The sequence below is a fragment of the Mesoplodon mirus genome (genome assembly GCF_964341445.2).
Source record: "Mesoplodon mirus genome assembly, chromosome: 6".
NCBI classification, from domain to species: domain Eukaryota; kingdom Metazoa; phylum Chordata; class Mammalia; order Artiodactyla; family Ziphiidae; genus Mesoplodon; species Mesoplodon mirus.
The window spans coordinates 92,261,638-92,279,247 of NC_138982.1; the positions used below are offsets into that span (position 1 = coordinate 92,261,638).

The window sequence follows — 17,610 nt, forward strand, 5'->3', positions numbered from 1 at the left end:
TGTTACCCCCATAGTCTTTATCCCATTATATGTGATTTTTTTGTGGTACATGGGCCTCTCACTGTTGTGGCCTCTCCCGTTGCGGAGCACAGGCTCCAGACGCGCAGGCTCAGCGGCCATGGCTCACGGGCCCAGCCGCTCCGCGGCATGTGGGATCCTCCCGGACCGGGGCACAAACCCGCTTCCCCTGCATCGGCAGGCGGACTCTCAACCACTGCGCCACCAGGGAAGCCCTATGTGATTGTTTCTTTAGGCCAAGGTAGTGATTTAATGTTTCTTAGTTCTTCAGATATGGAGATGACTCCATTTTTTTTTTTGTTTTTTGAGTATCAGTATGAGATCAAAATTTTGATTAGTAGATTCTCAAAGTTGAGAGGGACTGGTGAGGTCATCTCTTCCAGCTCTCCACCATGATTCCTCAGCATCCTGTGAAACAATGACATTCTGAGTCAGCCTAAGAGTGTTCCTGCATTCTCAGAAGGCCCCCAATCTCTGCCTTGCCAAATCTCTTCTCAAGGCTTGCAATGACTTCTAAAGTCTGGAAAACCTCACTCGGAAGATTTGTGTGGCCATAGAAAAGGGGTGTGGATAGAATAAGCATGAATAATAAGTCTGAGTCAACATGTGAAAATGCTTAGTAGCAGATGGTAGTCAGTAAAGATAATCTCTGAGCACACATTAGAAATGTAATCATTTTACTAACAAGGTATTTTATGGAGAGATTATGGATCTCCAGTTTCAGTTCAATTACAGGCAGGTGTGAGAATCCCAGTGATTGTTATGATAGCCTTTGCTTACCCTCTATGCACACGCATTATTTTTCTCTACAAGGGCAATATCTAGAAAGCAAGAATTTTCCCGAGGAAACATATATTTCCAGCTTGATTGCCACACCCCCTGCAACAAACACACACATACAGCATACAGCACACGTACATACTGAACTCTTCCTAAGTTGTATGTCTAGTTCTTTGAACACTTATGAAGAAAAATCTTGCTCTCACACCACAAAGGTGTATACCACAGAAGACTTTAAGCTGCTGACAATTAAAGAAAAATGTCACGTTTAAAAATTTAGGAAAACCACACTCTGCAACTATCCTGCAACCTGATGGGCATTTTTCATTAAGAAAGTAATCTCATGAAAAAGTTACTTAATTTTGGGGCTTCCCTGGTGGTGCAGTGGTTGAGAGTCCGCCTGCCGGTGCAGGGGACACGGGTTCGTGCCCCGGTCCGGGAAGATCCCACATGCCACGGAGCGGCTGGGCCCGTGAGCCATGGCCACTGAGCCTGCGCGTCCGGAGCCTGTGCTCCGCAACGGGAGAAGCCACAACAGTGAGAGGCCCGTGTATCGCAAAAAAAAAAAAAAGTTAATTTAATGGACAGTCTCTCTCTCTCTCTCACACGTACACACACACAAATACACCCATAAATGTGAGCAGTGATGAAGCTGAAAATTAATCTAACAATTAGAACAGGAAGAAGAGATGGCAAAACTGCGTGTGCAAAGTGGCAAAAGGAGAGAATACAAATAATGTTCTGTCATTAGAGAAGGGAGTGTTCTGGGTAGAGGAGGGAAATATGCTGCTCATATCCATGCAAAGAGAATGATAAATTATTGACCTGTCCCAAAAATATTTGCTACAGTGAACTTAGACATATGCAACTCCTTCTATCAAGCTGTCTTCTCTGCCTCTTTCATTTAACCTGATTTCCTGCCATCAGATTTCCAGAGAATTTTATCATTGACTGTGGATGGAGTATTAAACGTGTCACAGGAACATCAGTATTCCACAGTGAAATCTTGAGACTGATCACTTTGGGACTGCAGCTCACCCTTGGCCCTACCTCTCTACCACTGCAGCTACAGTTATCATTTTAATAACTAAGTCTGTCTTCCTGTGGTTAAAACAGAGATGAATTGTCCAGATCCCCTTCCAAACAAGGACTTGGCGCCCAGCCGCAGAGAGTGCGGTCAGCAGACAACCTCCAGCTGTCTGCTCCTTCAGTGCAGAGCTGCCTAACTCAAGGTTGTGCCCTTCCAGGGGAGCCCACATCTGGCTTATATGAGTTGTTTATAGTTTGTGACATAAATAATGCTGATTTAAAAATACTTGAAGTGTCTCTTGGGAAACATAAGTACACCTTTCTCCTGCAGTTTCTGCTGAGAGTGAAATTGCTAGGCCATAGTGTCTGCATATTTGAAAGTGGTTTTACAAATTTATACTCCTAGCAGTATCTGAAAGTTCCAGTTGCTCCCCGTCTTCATCAACATTTAGTATTGGTTCAGTCTTTTTTATTTTAGTCATCCTGGTAGGTTTGTTGTGATGTCTCACTGTCATTTTAATATGCATTTTCCTGATGACTAATGAAGTTGCACCCCTTTCCATATGTTTATTTGGCAATTGGATATTCTCTTTTGTCTTTTGCTATTGGGTTATCTGCTTTTTCTTTTGATTTATAGAAGTTCTTTATATACTCTGAATATGAGTCCCTTGTCAGATACATGTATTGCAAATATCTACTCTTTAGCTTCCCTTTCACTCTTATTGGTGTATTATGATAAAGGTGGCTTAATTTTAATATACTCAAAATGACCTCTTTTGCGGGGAGTGGAGTATGGCTAATATTTATGTTTTAATCTTTGTTTAAAGAATCTTTGTTTACTCTTTGTTTAAATCTATGTTTAAGAATCTTTGCTTCCCCCAGTGTTATGAACATATTCTCTTGTTTTCCTTTTGATGCTGTATTGTTTCACCTTTTGCAGTGAGATCTACAGTCCATCTAGCATTTATTCTTGTGTACGGTATGAGGGTGTGAGGCAGAACTCAAGATTTATTTGGTTTTCATATGTATATGCAATTGACCCAGTTTATTGAAAAGGTTATCCTTTGACCAGTGCTCTGCTTTGTCATGAAACGAGAACATGTCTGTGAGGGTCTGTATCTGGACATTCTGTTCTATTACATTGGTCTGTTTGTTTCAGTGATATCTTTTAGATTTTATTTTCTGTTTATTTGTTGCTGTTATATAAAACTACATTTCTCTGTTTGTGTATATTTGTATACATCTTCAGCAAACTTGCTAAATTTGCTTATTCTAACCATAAGCCTGTAGATTCTTTTGCATTTTCTGTGTATACAATTATATCATCTGCAAATAACATCAATCTCATTTCTTTCTTTACAAGCTTATCCCTTTTATTTCCTTTATCTTGCTTGAAATACCTAGTCTATGTTGGATATAAGTGGCATTAGCAGGGGGAAAGCTTTCAATATTTCAGTTTTACCATTCAGGATGATGTTAGCTTTATGACTTTCACAAATATCAGAAGGTAGATTAAGGAACTTTCCTTTGGTTCCTAGTTTGCTGAGTTATTGTTATGAATGGATGTTAAATTTTTTCAAGTGATTGGGTTTTTTTCCTTCATCTATTGAGAGGACCATTTGACTTATCTCCTCTTTTTTTCTGTCTTGTTATGGTGGATTATAATGGTTGATTTTTTTTTTACTCTCTCCATTTTCTTGCTAAACAATCAATGTATTTGTTAAACAAGCAGTTGACTTTTATGCAATAACATGTATTGTTTGTATGTCAGGCCATAAATGTTATTGTCATTTACAATATAGCAAGGCAAAACCAAAACACAAATAAATGAATTTTCGTTAGAACAAAATATATTAAATATATTCAATAAAAAAGCAAAGTGTTTCCACAAAAAGAACTTTTACTCCCAAATGAGAAAGAAAATTGAAGCATGAAAAAAGCTGAGGAAGGAGAAGGAGGTAGACTTAAAGCAGACAGTTTGTCACTGGCTGTGAAAGTTTATGGTGCTGGTTTTTGTATGAACATATGTCTTCAGTTGTCTTCGTGTACTTGGCAGCAGTTCCAACAAGTGGAGATGCTGGATTGTATGGTAACTTTATCAACTTTTTGAGGAAATACCAAGTGTTTTCCACAGGGGCTGTACCATCTTACATTCCTACCAGCAAAGGATTTAGGATTCCAGTTTCTCCACATCTTTGTTAAAACTTGTTAATTTCCTTTTCCTTTTTTTAAAAAAATCACCTTCCTAGTGGATATAAAGTGGTATTTCATTGTGGTTTTAAAACTCTTCCCTGATGACTAATGATGTTGAGTATCTTTTCAAGTACTTGTTAACTATTTCTGTATCTTCCTTGGAAAAAATGTCTGTTTGAGTCTTTTACTCATTTTTAAATTAGGTTATTTGTCTTTCGTCTTGCATTATAAGAATTGTTTATATATAATGGGTACTATCCCATTATCAATTATATGATTTGTAAACATTGCTTCCCCTTCTGTGGGTTACCTTTTCACTTTTTTGATGGTTCCCTTTGAGCCAAAGTTTTTAATTTCAGCGAAGTTCAACTTATCTGTGTTTTCTTTTGTTGCTTGTGCTTTTGATGTCATAATTAAGAAGTCCTTGTCTAATCCACACTCATGAAGACTTACATCCATTTTTCCTCCCAAGAGTTTTCTAGTTTCAGCTCTTATATTTAGGTCTTTGATTCATTTTGCGTTAATTTTTATATTTTGTGTGAAGTACAGGTCCAAATTCATTGTTCTGAATATGGATATCCAGTTGCCTCATGACTATTTATTGGAAAGACTATTCTTTTCCCATTGAATGGTCTTGGCCCCCTCGTTGAAAATCAGTTGACCACAGATACGTGGGTTTATAACAGTATTACTCATAATAGCCAAAAGGCGGAAACAACACCAATGTCCATCAATTGATGAATGAATAAAGTAAACATTGTATATCCATACAATGCGATATTATACAGACATGGAATAATATTCAGCTTTAAAAATAAAGGAAATCCTGACTTTTGTGACAACATGGATGAAGCTAGAAGACATTATGCTAAGTGAAATAAACCAGATGCAGAAAGACAAACATTGTATGATCTCTGTTATAAGAGGAATCTGAAATAGTCAAATTCTTAGAAGCATGTAGTAGAATGGTGGTTGCCAGGGGCTGGGGATAAGGGGAAATGGAGAGAGATGATCAAAGGATACAAAGTTTCCATTATGCAAGATGAATACATTCTGGAGATCTAATGTAAAGCAGTATGAATATGGCTTACAATACTGTATATAATGATTGATTTTTGAGTATTAACCTAACCTTGCATTTTGGAATAAATGCAATTTAATCATGTTATATTATCTTTTGTATATTACTGGATTCTATTTCCTGGTATTTTGTTGAGGATTTTTATATCTATGTTTACAAAAGATATTAATCTTTAATTTTCTTGTTTTTTAGGTGACTTTGTCAGGTTTTAGTGTAATGCTATGCAGTTCTTATAAAACAAGTTGGCAATTGCTCTCCCTTTTTTTCCTGTTCTCTGGTAGAATTCATATAAGTTTGCTGTTATTTCTTTCTTAAATGTTTGAGAAAATTCACTGATAAAGCCATGTAGGTGTGGCTATTTCTTTGTGAGAAAGTTTTTAATTATATATGTTTATCCTAAAATGTTATAAATATATTTTTTCATTATACAGTGATATATAAATACATTCTTATAAAAATTCAAATATTAAAGATAAAACTAAAGTCTCCTTTAACCATTGCCCCATTAAAATTTTTAGTTATGCTTTACTGCATTTCATCAGGGGAATGACATGATATGATATAGTGGTCTTTGCAGGTTTAGGCTCTACCACTGTGTGAGCTTGGGAAGCCTACTTTAAAGTAGCTGCATCTCAATACCCTCATAGAGTTTTTAAGAGAATTGTATGTGATGATGTACGAACAGTGCTGAGCATAGTGCCTGACACTTATGAAGCGTTCCTTGAATGTTAACATTGAAGTTGTTGTTAATAGACTTAGAAAGATCTCAAAATGGATGTGAGGTACATAGGATTTCCTCCCCAGAGTGATCTTGAAAATCCCTAGAGAAAGTGAATTCAGAGCTGAAACAAAGGCCTAGTAAGAAAAAATGGGTTAGGCACCTTTATTGGAGAGAGCCCATAAAAGCCCTTGTAAATATTTTTATACTCATTAAAATAAAACTGCAAAAGCAGAACAATGAATTAAGATTTCATCACTAATTATTCATAACAGAATTGAGGGAGGAACAGTAAGAATAGAGGAGAAAAGTAGGGTATACGGCAGCAAGTTGCATTTTGTGATGGACAGCAATTCAAGGCACGTCAGAGCCTTGGGGCCCTGCGCCTGCCCTTGGGGGAGAGGCAGGGCTCCTGCTGCCAGAGTCAGCTGTGCTCTGGCATGGACTTTTCCTGAGCCCAGGAGAAAACCATCCCAGTACACATGAAGGTGCCTTCCTCAGCTTTTCTGTATCAAGAGTCCTTTGGCACTCTGCCTCGCCACACATAAAGAAGCTCAAACTTGGGTGAAAAAAAACTGAGAGTTTGACATTTCACAAGTTATAAATTAGTGTAACTTATACACAGATAGAAGTTCCATTTGCCATGCTTAGCTCATGTTTCAGTCTGTCTTTCCCCTGCAGTTTCAGAGAGGTACTTTAAGCACTGAGCTGGAGATCCAGGCAAAGAAACAAAATGTCTCTGTGTCCGCAGAGGAAATTGTTCAGGTGCTGTTCTGTTGGAGGAAAACCCAGATCCATATAGTCTTCCAGTCACCTTAAGTTCTGCAACAAGATCTCATACGTTGTGATTTTACAGTATACTGTGAATCACCATCTGCAGAGATGCCATCACAATTCTCCAGTTTCTGAAAAAGGGAGATATATAATTTGGTGCTAAAGAATTTTGGAGCCAGGAGAGGAGTTATAGTTCAACAATACCTTTGCCATCTACCTCACAGGTGACAGAATTACACATGAGATTTTGTGTGAAAGGATTTTTAAAAATAGAAAGTGTAAAGAAATGATATTTTGTATCATTATTAGTCTTCTCATTTCCATAGAGAGGAAATGTGCTAGATTAGGTGAAAAACTCAGTTTCAACAGAGATCAGAAATGATGCTTAATAGACACACATAGAGCACTTTGGGATAGGTGACTAGTAACCTCCAGTGGCCCATGTGGTCTCACTTGATATGTAACAAAAAGAATTCTTGGTTTACCTTAGATACTCTTTGGTAGTTCATTTTTTCATAAAGAAAAGCAGCATATAATATGTGGAAAAAGCACTTGTATGGAGTGCTTTCCACTTTCCAGACATAAAACTTTGGAAAGGTCATTTAACCTATCTGATTCTTTTTTGTCCCTATAAATTATGTATATATAGTCAGTTTCTTGGTATCACAAACCACCCCCAAATCACCGTGGTTTACAATAAGAATAGCATACATGTATTCTCACTCAAGATACACTATCTGCCGAAGTGTGGCACAGCTGTGGCTCTATTCCAGCTATGTTCCATGTTTCACGTTCTCAGACCTAAAGGATTAACCCCTCTGTGGGGCATGCCTGTTATCATGGCTGAAAGAAAGGGCAAGAGAGCTGGTAGATGCCAATTACAGCTTCTGCACAGTCCTGGCATAGGCCATGTCCATCATCATTCTACTGGCCAAAGAGAAGCACATGGCCAAGGCCAGCATCACTGGAGCAGTAAAGTGCAGTCCTCCCACAACCAGCCAGCATGTCACATAACCCTCTTACAGGGAAGGATAGTGGTGAAAAAGAAGGGATGAGAATATCTACTTAGTGCTCCAAACCTTTGTGAGTCTCAAGTAAGGAAAGATGTTTAAAAGTGCATTGTAACCCAATGGATTCTCTCTTATTTAAGAATAGCTATTATTGTTTAACAGTTCCTTTTACTGTTACTTATTTGGAGGATCAAATCCTTACATATCATTAAAACCTACATTCTCCATTCTTACCACAAACGTTTGTAAAGTTTTTAACCATCTCAGTTGCAGTTTTTTAAAAGCTGTGTATTCATGTCTTTAAACTGTTACAAGTACCGTCATTTATATTCTCTATTATAACTATATTAAACCCCTTTTGGAAAAGTCTTGGGCACCCAGAAAGTTTTTTGACATTTTTTCCCCTGATGATTAAAAGTGACAAAATTCTCTTATAGGAAATTTGGAAAATGTTGTTAGGATGAGGAAGAAATTAAAAACACCAGTATTCAAATCCCTGTGTTAATACACAGATACAGATATACACAAATATTAATTTTTACTAAATTGGACAGCTAATGAATATACTCTTTGGCAGTGTTTTTCCACATTACTGTATGTTGTTAACATGCATTTTTTCGGACTATGAAATATTTTGGGGAACATGAATTTAACATTTCAATATACAATATTAATGTATTTAATATGCAATCATATAGAATTATAAAATCCAGTAATAAAGCGATCACTTATGAAACCACTACCCAACTCGAGAACTAGACCATTACAACATCCTGGAAGTTACCTATGTGCTGCTCTGCGGCTGCCCCTTCCCACCTATAGGTAACGACTGTCCCCTGGTTTGTGTACTGTCATTAGCTGCTGCTGCCTCTTTTTCTTCGTGTTTGTGTGTGTGTGTGTGTTTTCACATATGTGTGTATCTCCAAATTGTGTGTATCCTTGAGTTTTGCTTTGAGCTTTATAAAAACGGTGTCATACCGCATTATTTTTAGGGATGAAATGAACATTACAAAATTAATTGAAATTGTCCTCTACTGTTAGATATTTAGAGAGTCTTCTGCTGTTTTACACAGAACTTGTACATTGATCTTTGTGTGTATCCCCAATTATTTCCTTGGAAATAATTTCTAGAGGTGAAATTGCTGGGTTAAAGGGTAAGAACACTTTTAAAGCTTATATAAAAATAACTGTACATCAGGAAATGTGTCCACTTAGAAGATTTTAATGAAACAAGCATTCAGATTTGCCTGATGGATAATTATAAATCATTACTAGGTTTCCACTTTAAAAGGCAATAAGAATACACAGTGTTCCAGTGGCTTATCAAATTAAAAAGTCCAAAACCAAATTCCTCAATAATTCGGACTCCCTGAAACCTACTCTGTTCTTGTCACACTGTGATATTACTATCCTCTCAGTTCCTCAGACTAGAAACCTTACACACATCTTCTCTCTACTGGCCCACCTCCACTTCAGCCACCCCTCACTTCCCCTTCATCAGTAATCAAGTGCTGCTAGTCTGTGTCTGCAATGTCCCTCGAATCCATCCCTTACCTTCCATTCTTACAAGCGCTGCTCTAATTAACCCCTGCTCATCTGTCAGGTAGACCGTGACACAACCTCCTAACTGGTCTGCTACCTGTCTTCAGTCTCTTGCCTTTCTAATCAGTCCTTCACTCTGTTACTTTCCCAAAACTCAGACTTGTCTTTAAAACTGAAATCAAGTCATTGATAGCTCTCCATTATCTACAAGATAAAATCCACACTCCTTAATTAAAGCCCTTGATCTAATTCAACCTACCTCTCCAGCTTTGTTTCCTTGTGATTCACCTTCCACACCCCACCCCAAGAACTTTCTGTGTTATATTCTAGGCAGCCTGGGCTGCCTGTTCCCTATATACTTTCCTGTTTTTCTTTGTTCTTATTAACTCCCTCAGCCTAAAATACCCTTACTCTCCCCTCCTTTCCAGTGTGTTGAAATGCTACTCATGCTTCAAGGTGCCACTGAAATGCCAGCTCCTCCATGGAGCTTAACATCAATGTAAGTTATCATAGTTATACTTCTTAGATGAGTCAGGCATGTTTTCTTCTCTCAAAATACTTTGAGGGCCTCCCTGGTGGCGCAGTGGTTGAGAGTCCGCCTGCCGATGCAGGGGATACGGGTTCGTGCCCCGGTCTGGGAGGATCCCATATGCCGCGGAGCGGCTGGGCCCGTGAGCCATGGCCGCTGGGCCTGCGCATCCGGAGCCTGTGCTCCGCAACGGGGGAGGCCACAACAGTGAGAGGCCCGCATACCGCAAAAAAAAAAAAAAAAAAAAAAAAAATACTTTGAATATCAAAACATGAAAAAAATACATTTTTTACATTTGCTGGATAGAAAATAATGTTGGGTAGAAAAAGCAGAACAAACTATTTTAAACACATCAATTACAATAAATTTTAAAACTATATATATGTAATGTATGTATAGATATATATATGTGTATGTTTATACATTTATACATGTATATATACACACATATACATATATATATATCGACAGAGACAGAGGCCGATAGGAATAGTTGAGTTTGGTGTTTATTAAGCTTCTAAAATTCTTTTTGGAATCAGGCAGGATGAGTACTTCTTTAAAAAATTAATGATACTTGTTAGGTTTATTATCTTTCATAAAGATGCTTGCTTGGGCTTAAGCAGGTTTCCTTTTGAAGCTTAACCATATTAGGTCTCGTTGCAGGAGGCCAGCCAGTTGCTTCTCCTTCCTGTTCCAGTGTTGACTGGCTTAGCTGGAGGGGCCTGTTTCCTGGCCGCATCTGTCTAGCCGTAGTCACAGGTGGTGAACAGTCCCCTCAACTGCAAAATGAAGGCATTGCTCTAGATGACTGTTAGACGGATGAGTAGGTGATCTTCAAGGTCCTTTCCACGCTCTGTATTCTGAGATACTGTCCACTCATGAGACAGAAAAATGCTTAAGGACAAAGGAAAGTGCCGTTTGTTCTCTGCCCTAGCACTTTCACTGGTGTCAAGCAGCCAGTTCCTCCTTTTATTAACTCTGAACTGCCAAAAGGTACTGCGTGGGAATTAGTGCATTTGGCTTCTGATCCAGGTGTACCACCACCTCTGTGGCCTTGGGTGTGCCCCTTTCTGTCGCTGGGCCTCTGTTTGCCTATCTCTGCAATGATGAAGTTCAGGCTAGATATTCTTTGAGGTTCTTTGCAGCTGTAATGTAATTTTATAATTGGTATGTGTGAAGTACCCAAGGATTTTTTTACCCTATGGTCACTGGCCTACGTTTCAAAGTTAAGAAGTCAGTAGAATGGGATTATTCACAAAATCGTTTTTCCTTCACAAAATAGTGTAGATAGCAAAGTGGAGCGTCAGGGCATGCAAGCAGATATGTGTGGTTGAAGGATATCCTGGCTCCATCACTTACTCCAGCTCACCTTAATATTTTTTCTCTTCTGATGAGTATTTCTCAAGTCTTAAAATTGTTACCTTTGGTAATGTAAAACCAAAACATTTTGAGGATCTCTTGTAGGAAATTAAAATGTTAGATTAGAGAGTTCAAATATGCACACGAATTCAGATCGGTCTAGCAGTAGTACAATACATCTCAAATATATGAACTCTAACTATCATTACAGACTTCCTTTCTTAAGAAAGAGATTCCAAAGTCTGAAGAAGCGTCCCACTTTAATTTCAAGGGACAAGCTAATATTTGATATATGTTACTTGATTCCAGAGTTGCTTCTGGAAAACATAATTGTTACTGTTTAAACAGGTATTTCTTTTCTAGCAATTAGAACTTTTTTCATTTTGATGGGTAGTCATAACTATTAACCACCAGCAGTGCAGGGATAATTTACATTCAAATTGTGAGACATCGCTCTGTGAACACATAAACTAATTTAGATTTATTCAGAACCTTTTATCCTAAAGTGCTGTACACACATTTCTTTACAATCTGATTGCAAGCTATATATAGGACTCTCCTATCTGAAATAGGGCAGCAACCAAAGTAATTAAAATAAAGGGTACAACTTCAAAAAAGTAGTGGAAAGAAGGAAATGTAATATTTTTTACTTGTTCCTGTATGCTCTTATGCCTATAGGATTGGAGAATCCATGTTGACCAAATGCACCAGCACAAAAGTGGAATTGAATCTGCTCTAAAGGAGACCAAGGTATGTGAATTACTTCAGATGAGTAAATGAGTACATTTACTCATCTGTGTAATACCTATTAAGGGAGAACATGAAAGGAAAAAAGACCCAATCCTTGCCCTTGAGGAGTTTCCTGATTGAATGTACCATATTATGTTTCAACAGCCCTAACACTTAAACCAACTAAAGAAAGGTAACTATATAAAAGCAATATGATATATACCTAGTATATTACATACTCTAGATATATAGGTAGGCATATTAGAATCATTTCATCATTCTTTCCCCTCTGAATCTCAGGGGATAACAGCACCAGGCCAGCAACGCCTAGAACCTACAGCTTCCCAGGCTTGCTGCCCTGCCAGAAATAGGGACTTTTGGAGAATACCACAAAGAAGCAAAGCTGGAGTAAGAAGTTATGGGTCCCAGACTAGAGCTATAAGTTTAATGATCTACTTCCAACTGGAATATTCCAGTCATCTTTGAATTGTGCTATAAGAAAATCGTGTTATTCCCTTACCTACTTTGATTGTGGGCTTTATATAAAGCACATTCCACTCACATATATTTTAGATTTGCATAAGGACAAATAAATTGACTAACACTACCAGGTGCTTTTTCATTTTAACATTCTGCAAAGTGTGACTAAAATAATTTTCATTACAGACTTTTTTGTTGCTGAAAATTTCAAACTATCTTCTTTTTCATTGGTGGTTGAGAATTTGTGAGATGAATTGAGGGAGATTTAACCCATTTAAAACTACTTTTGAAAAATATATTTGTGAAGTCTCTGTCTACTAAAATTTCTAGGGATTTTTGGACAAACTTCATAATGAAATTAGCAGGACTCTGGAGAAGATTGGCAGCCGAGAAAAGTACATCAATAATCAGCTTGAGCACTTGGTTCAGGAATATCGTGCAGCTCAAGCCCAGCTGAGTGAGGTAACTAAGGAATGATATCCAGGGTTCATTCCAGTTAATGACCCTAGTCCCTAAACTTGACACAGCACTTTTTTTTTTTTTTTAAGTTTTTGGCCTCACCCCACTGCATGTGGGATCTGATTTCCCCGACCAGGGACTGAACCTGCGCCTCCTGCACTGGAAGGCAGGGTCTTAATCACTGTACTGCCAGGGAAGTCTCGACACAGGACCTTTCATTTGAGAATCATGAAATACTTTTCACAAACAGCAGCACATTGATCCTCTGCCCACTTTAGGGAGCAAATACAACTTGTCATCTCCATTTTACATGTGATAGAAATTATCTCCTAGAAGTTTTTAAATGTATTTCTTCATTAGATTTAAGTAAAAGAAGTCATATTGCTGGGAAACATGGCTTAGAACAGGAACACAGTGCCAGGACACCTGGTTTTGTTTCTAAGTCTGCTGTTAATTTACTGTCTGAGTAGGAGGAAGTGGAATAGTATGCATTTACATGTGTCAGGGAGAAAAGACATCCTTGCCATTGTGGCTTACAACCACATAATAAGGAATATGAAAGCAAGACACGTTCGAAGACAAGCAGTTTAATTAATTAAATGAGCAATTTTTTAAATCTTTTCAAAGTTTTAGAAATTCAACCAAAATAAAATAAAACCTTCAGCCTTTGAAAGCAGCAGTGTTTTGTTACAACAGTAGGGATCTAAAGGCTTTCCTTTGGGATTTATGCCCCCTCTTTCCTGATGCTGAGGAAGACTACTAATGTCTTCCTCAACAACTGCAAATGTCAGTTGAAGGCATATTTTTTTCTTTCAGCAGACAAGGTTAGAAGGAGAAAAAAATGGAAATAAACTTGAGACACTTCCATACTTTCAGAAGTTCTCAAAGACCAAGCAGAAAGTAACCTTCACTGTTTTATTATTTGTTTAATTAGTTATTCACACATATACACATCTATTTGCAAATGTTTTTACTTTTAAAATGCTATAAAAAGTCTCTGATTACAGCCACCCTGTATCTCTCAAACATTGATATTAAATAATTGATTAAGTTCGTTCCCAAGGACATATTCCATATTGTCATACTGTTTGTTAATCCTTATTAATTACTGACTCTGATGCTATATTATGATTGATTTTTTAGAACATGTTTTCTCTGCATAGCACGCAGATTAGATCGACCAAGAGCCATTGTCTAAACTGTTTAGGAGCGGCTGAGGACAGTTTTTATTGTGAACCGTGCCCCTGTGAGTTACACAATTATTTTATGAAGGTTAAGGTAGTTCATCATTGTATAGTGCTTTTGTTAAATACATGGTGCCTATGAGGGACATAAAATAGCTACCGTTAAAATGTCACTTTTCACAATAGTATTCACAAACAAGGAGGGGCGTTGTCATAAAATGATATGCAGAAATTACAAACACAACGAGGTCATATTTAAGTCATCTACTTCTGTTTTGAACTTGCCATTAAACAAAATGTTTTCTCCCTCAGGCAAGGGAGCGTTACCAGCAGGGAAACGGCGGAGTAACTGAAAGGACCAGACTCCTGTCTGAGGTACATACTGTGTGCTCCTGCCAGATTCTCACCTGTCAGCGGGGTACCGTGGTTCAGAGCCCTGGATGGTTTAATCTGCTACAGCTGTGGGTTGTTTACTCTAGTAGTTGCCTCCTGTGGCTCTTAAATCCTTTCCTTTAGGAGAAAATCCCTAAATTGTCTTATCAGTGAATCAATTACCTATTTATATACTACTTGTTTCCACAAAATGCCTGAAGTTGTTTTACTAAATGTAACATAACACATGCTGATAATATTAGCACATTTATAATCTTCCTTAATCTTTTTTAAAACATAATAATTGTAATTAATATATAGAAGAGTAGGTAAAGCATTGACTTAAATGTCTTATAATAAATTTTAATGTTAGTCTTTAAGATATAAGATTTGTTTTTAGTGATTGTTGTTGGTAACTTGTGTGTGATCCTGTGTATTTCTCTGTCCACAAATTGGGAGCGGCTTGTAACCCTTTCCCTTCTAAAAACTTATGGAATATTTACATATAGTATATTTATTTTCACCATCTTGCAGAAGATGTAAGACCTAACATATGACATACTACATGAATTATATTAGTAATACATATATATTATATATTAGGTCTTACCCATGTATATTTATATATGTATATTATTAATATATGCTCCCATTTTTCACTGAAGAGCTGAGAGGAAAAAAAACCTTACAACGAGGTCAGTAGCCAATATGGGACTAAAGTCCAAGATTATCTTTGGATACAATCAAGTATAATTGTCACAAACTTTTCTGTATAATAGAATTAAGCTTCTTTGATGGAGATTATTTGAGGAGTAAATAGTTATTTTAAAATACTAAAAATATAACTTTAGAAATATTTAGACTCTAACCCCGTGGTGCTTCTAGGCAGATAAAACATTATACAGAAGTAAAGTGCTCACTTATGTTAGGTAAATTAACACTTGAAGGGAGTCCAGGGAACCAGTTAGTTCTTTTGGAGTATGTAGTTATCCCCAGTTGTAACATTTCAGGTGCCTGAAAAAAGTTAATTTGCTTTTACTTGGATGAGCACTTTATTCCCAAGGAAGTTTTTGCTCACCAGCATGATAAAAATAAAGCCTACTAAGTTACAATTATGGTTTCGTTCTAGATCATATCAAAATTTTTCAATTTTTAAAAGATGATATTTTCTACCTACATTTATGCTAGTTTGGAATTTATAGAGGCTATAGTAGTATAATTTTGAGTATGATATAGAGTACACATTAGAGCCACTATAACAGCCCAGTGTGCCTCTTGGAGTTCATGGTTTGGATAAAGCAGTTAGAATATTTTTATATATAGCCATATGGTATAAACGTTATTTTTAGTGTCCTATAGAGGAAAAGGTGGCATATTCTCTTATAAAACTGTAATATTAAGAAAGGTATGTAGTAAACTTCTAGAAATTTAAAATCTTTTTAGGATGTTTGTGCTGTTTTAATTAATAACTGATCATTAGAGACTGGCATGGTAGATGCTATGAGATAACTGCAAAGCTTGAGTGCCTGATGCCTAAAAAAACAACTTAGATCATTTTTATTCTATCATGTTACAACCTGAGACAGTCAATAAAAAAATAATTTGGTGACGTTTAACAATAGGAGCACTCTCAGAAGATAAAAAGCTTTGCATATCTGCATACTTTATTATTCAAATTATGTCCAGAATACTGCTAAGATCTTTGTATCCCTTTATGTATGTATTATATCTGAATTACTTTTTTAATACATCATACAAAAATTTTGAAAATTTATTAAAATCCAGTGCTCATGAAAACTTTTGTTTTCAATGAAAGGTTACAGAAGAGCTAGAAAAGGTAAAACAAGAAATGGAAGAAAAAGGCAGCAGTATGACTGATGGTGGTAAGTACACACTCATTTTAAGAAGAAAATGAGCAAAAGAAGAATATATCTTTAAGAAATCTATTTTTTAAAGAGGTATTAATAAATAAGAAGTCTGCTTTTTAAAATGAATTTGTTTGAAGGGGAGGTACATGGTGCAAAAATGAGGTCTGATAATCAGTATACTGTTTTCCTTATAAATGAGCTGAGAAGAGTCATAATTTTTTTTACTATCATTTAGGATTTTTAAAAAAATTCAAACTGTATTAATTCAGAAATAGAATAGGAGATAGTTAAATATGCACTTTGTTATGCCAGTTTAAAAAAATAATATTTTGTTCCATTTTCATCAAATGAGCTTCATTATTCCATTTTATGTACAAAAAAAGCACTAAGTGTACGCCCAAAAGGCACAAAGGTGGTGATGTGATGACCTTTTTTTCCCCTCTTTCCTGGTAGACCTGACTGGGCAAGGATCAAATAGAGAAGAATTAATAATCCTATAGTAATCATCCTCTGTTGTAAGCTAGTTACTTTGACATGGCCCAGTGGTGATTGCCTAAGGCCCTTCGTTGCTCTAGAAAGATTTTCTAGAGTTCTAACGGAATATACTGAGTGATCTTTCAGAAGGTGATGTATAGGGGGTTTGCAGTATGTTTAAATGAGCCATTAGCTATGTCTTAAAGGTAGTTCTTCCTTCTCTTTTTCTTCCATTGTATCCCCTTTTCCTTCAGATAAATATACTAGCCTCTAAAAAAATATTGAAGACATTCTTAAACACACCTTTAGCAACTCTTCCTCTAGAAAAGAAAGCAAGTTCAGCCTCAGTACATCAAATGCTGCATCATTTCCCAACCTAGAAATCTCAGGTGTTTAAAATGCCACAGCAAAACTGTGTGAATGTCAGTAAATTGTTGGCTGTGTTTTTAACCCCATTTTTGGCTTAAGACAAAGTGAGGAAAATGTCATACCATTCTGTAATACACTGATACTCCAAATGAACGTTTTTATTCCATGTTATTTTCATTCTGCAGCTCCTTTGGTGAAGATTAAACAGAGCTTAACGAAGCTGAAGCAAGAAACTATTCAGATGGACATTAGAATCGGTGTTGTGGAACACACATTACTCCAGTCAAAACTGAAGGAGAAGTCCAACATGACCAGGGACATGCATGCCACAATCATTCCAGAATCTGCAATAGGCTCTTATTAAAACATATCGCTTTTCAGGCTTCTGATTAGTTTTTTTTTTATATCAAATCATATTTTATGCTGCATAGACTTCAAAACACAGTTATTCCTTTAAAAGCATGTTGAACGGGTATTTTTTACATATATACACACATATTGTATGTGTGTATACATACAATGATGATTATGGATGGTCAAAGCCTTTGAATTGAATATAATATTTAATAAAGTAATGAAACATTCTCACTTTCAAAGAAGCTTTCACTAATCATTGCATATGTTAAAGCCCCCACCTGGTGG

The 17,610-nt window shown here is 36.7% G+C and overlaps 1 protein-coding gene across 1 annotated transcript in view; it reads left to right on the top strand.

Moving 5' to 3' along the window:
• The window catches only part of IFT57 (intraflagellar transport 57), a 59,941-nt gene extending 42,591 nt beyond the window's left edge, over positions 1–17,350 (top strand). Inside the window, exons 7-11 of the mRNA XM_082625909.1 lie at positions 11,712–11,783; positions 12,573–12,704; positions 14,198–14,260; positions 16,074–16,140; positions 17,154–17,350. Coding sequence (XP_082482035.1) covers positions 11,712–11,783; positions 12,573–12,704; positions 14,198–14,260; positions 16,074–16,140; positions 17,154–17,332 — 513 coding nt within the window. The 3' untranslated portion in view covers positions 17,333–17,350. The remainder of the gene's footprint in view (positions 1–11,711; positions 11,784–12,572; positions 12,705–14,197; positions 14,261–16,073; positions 16,141–17,153) is intronic.
• Positions 17,351–17,610: the final 260 nt, after the last annotated feature.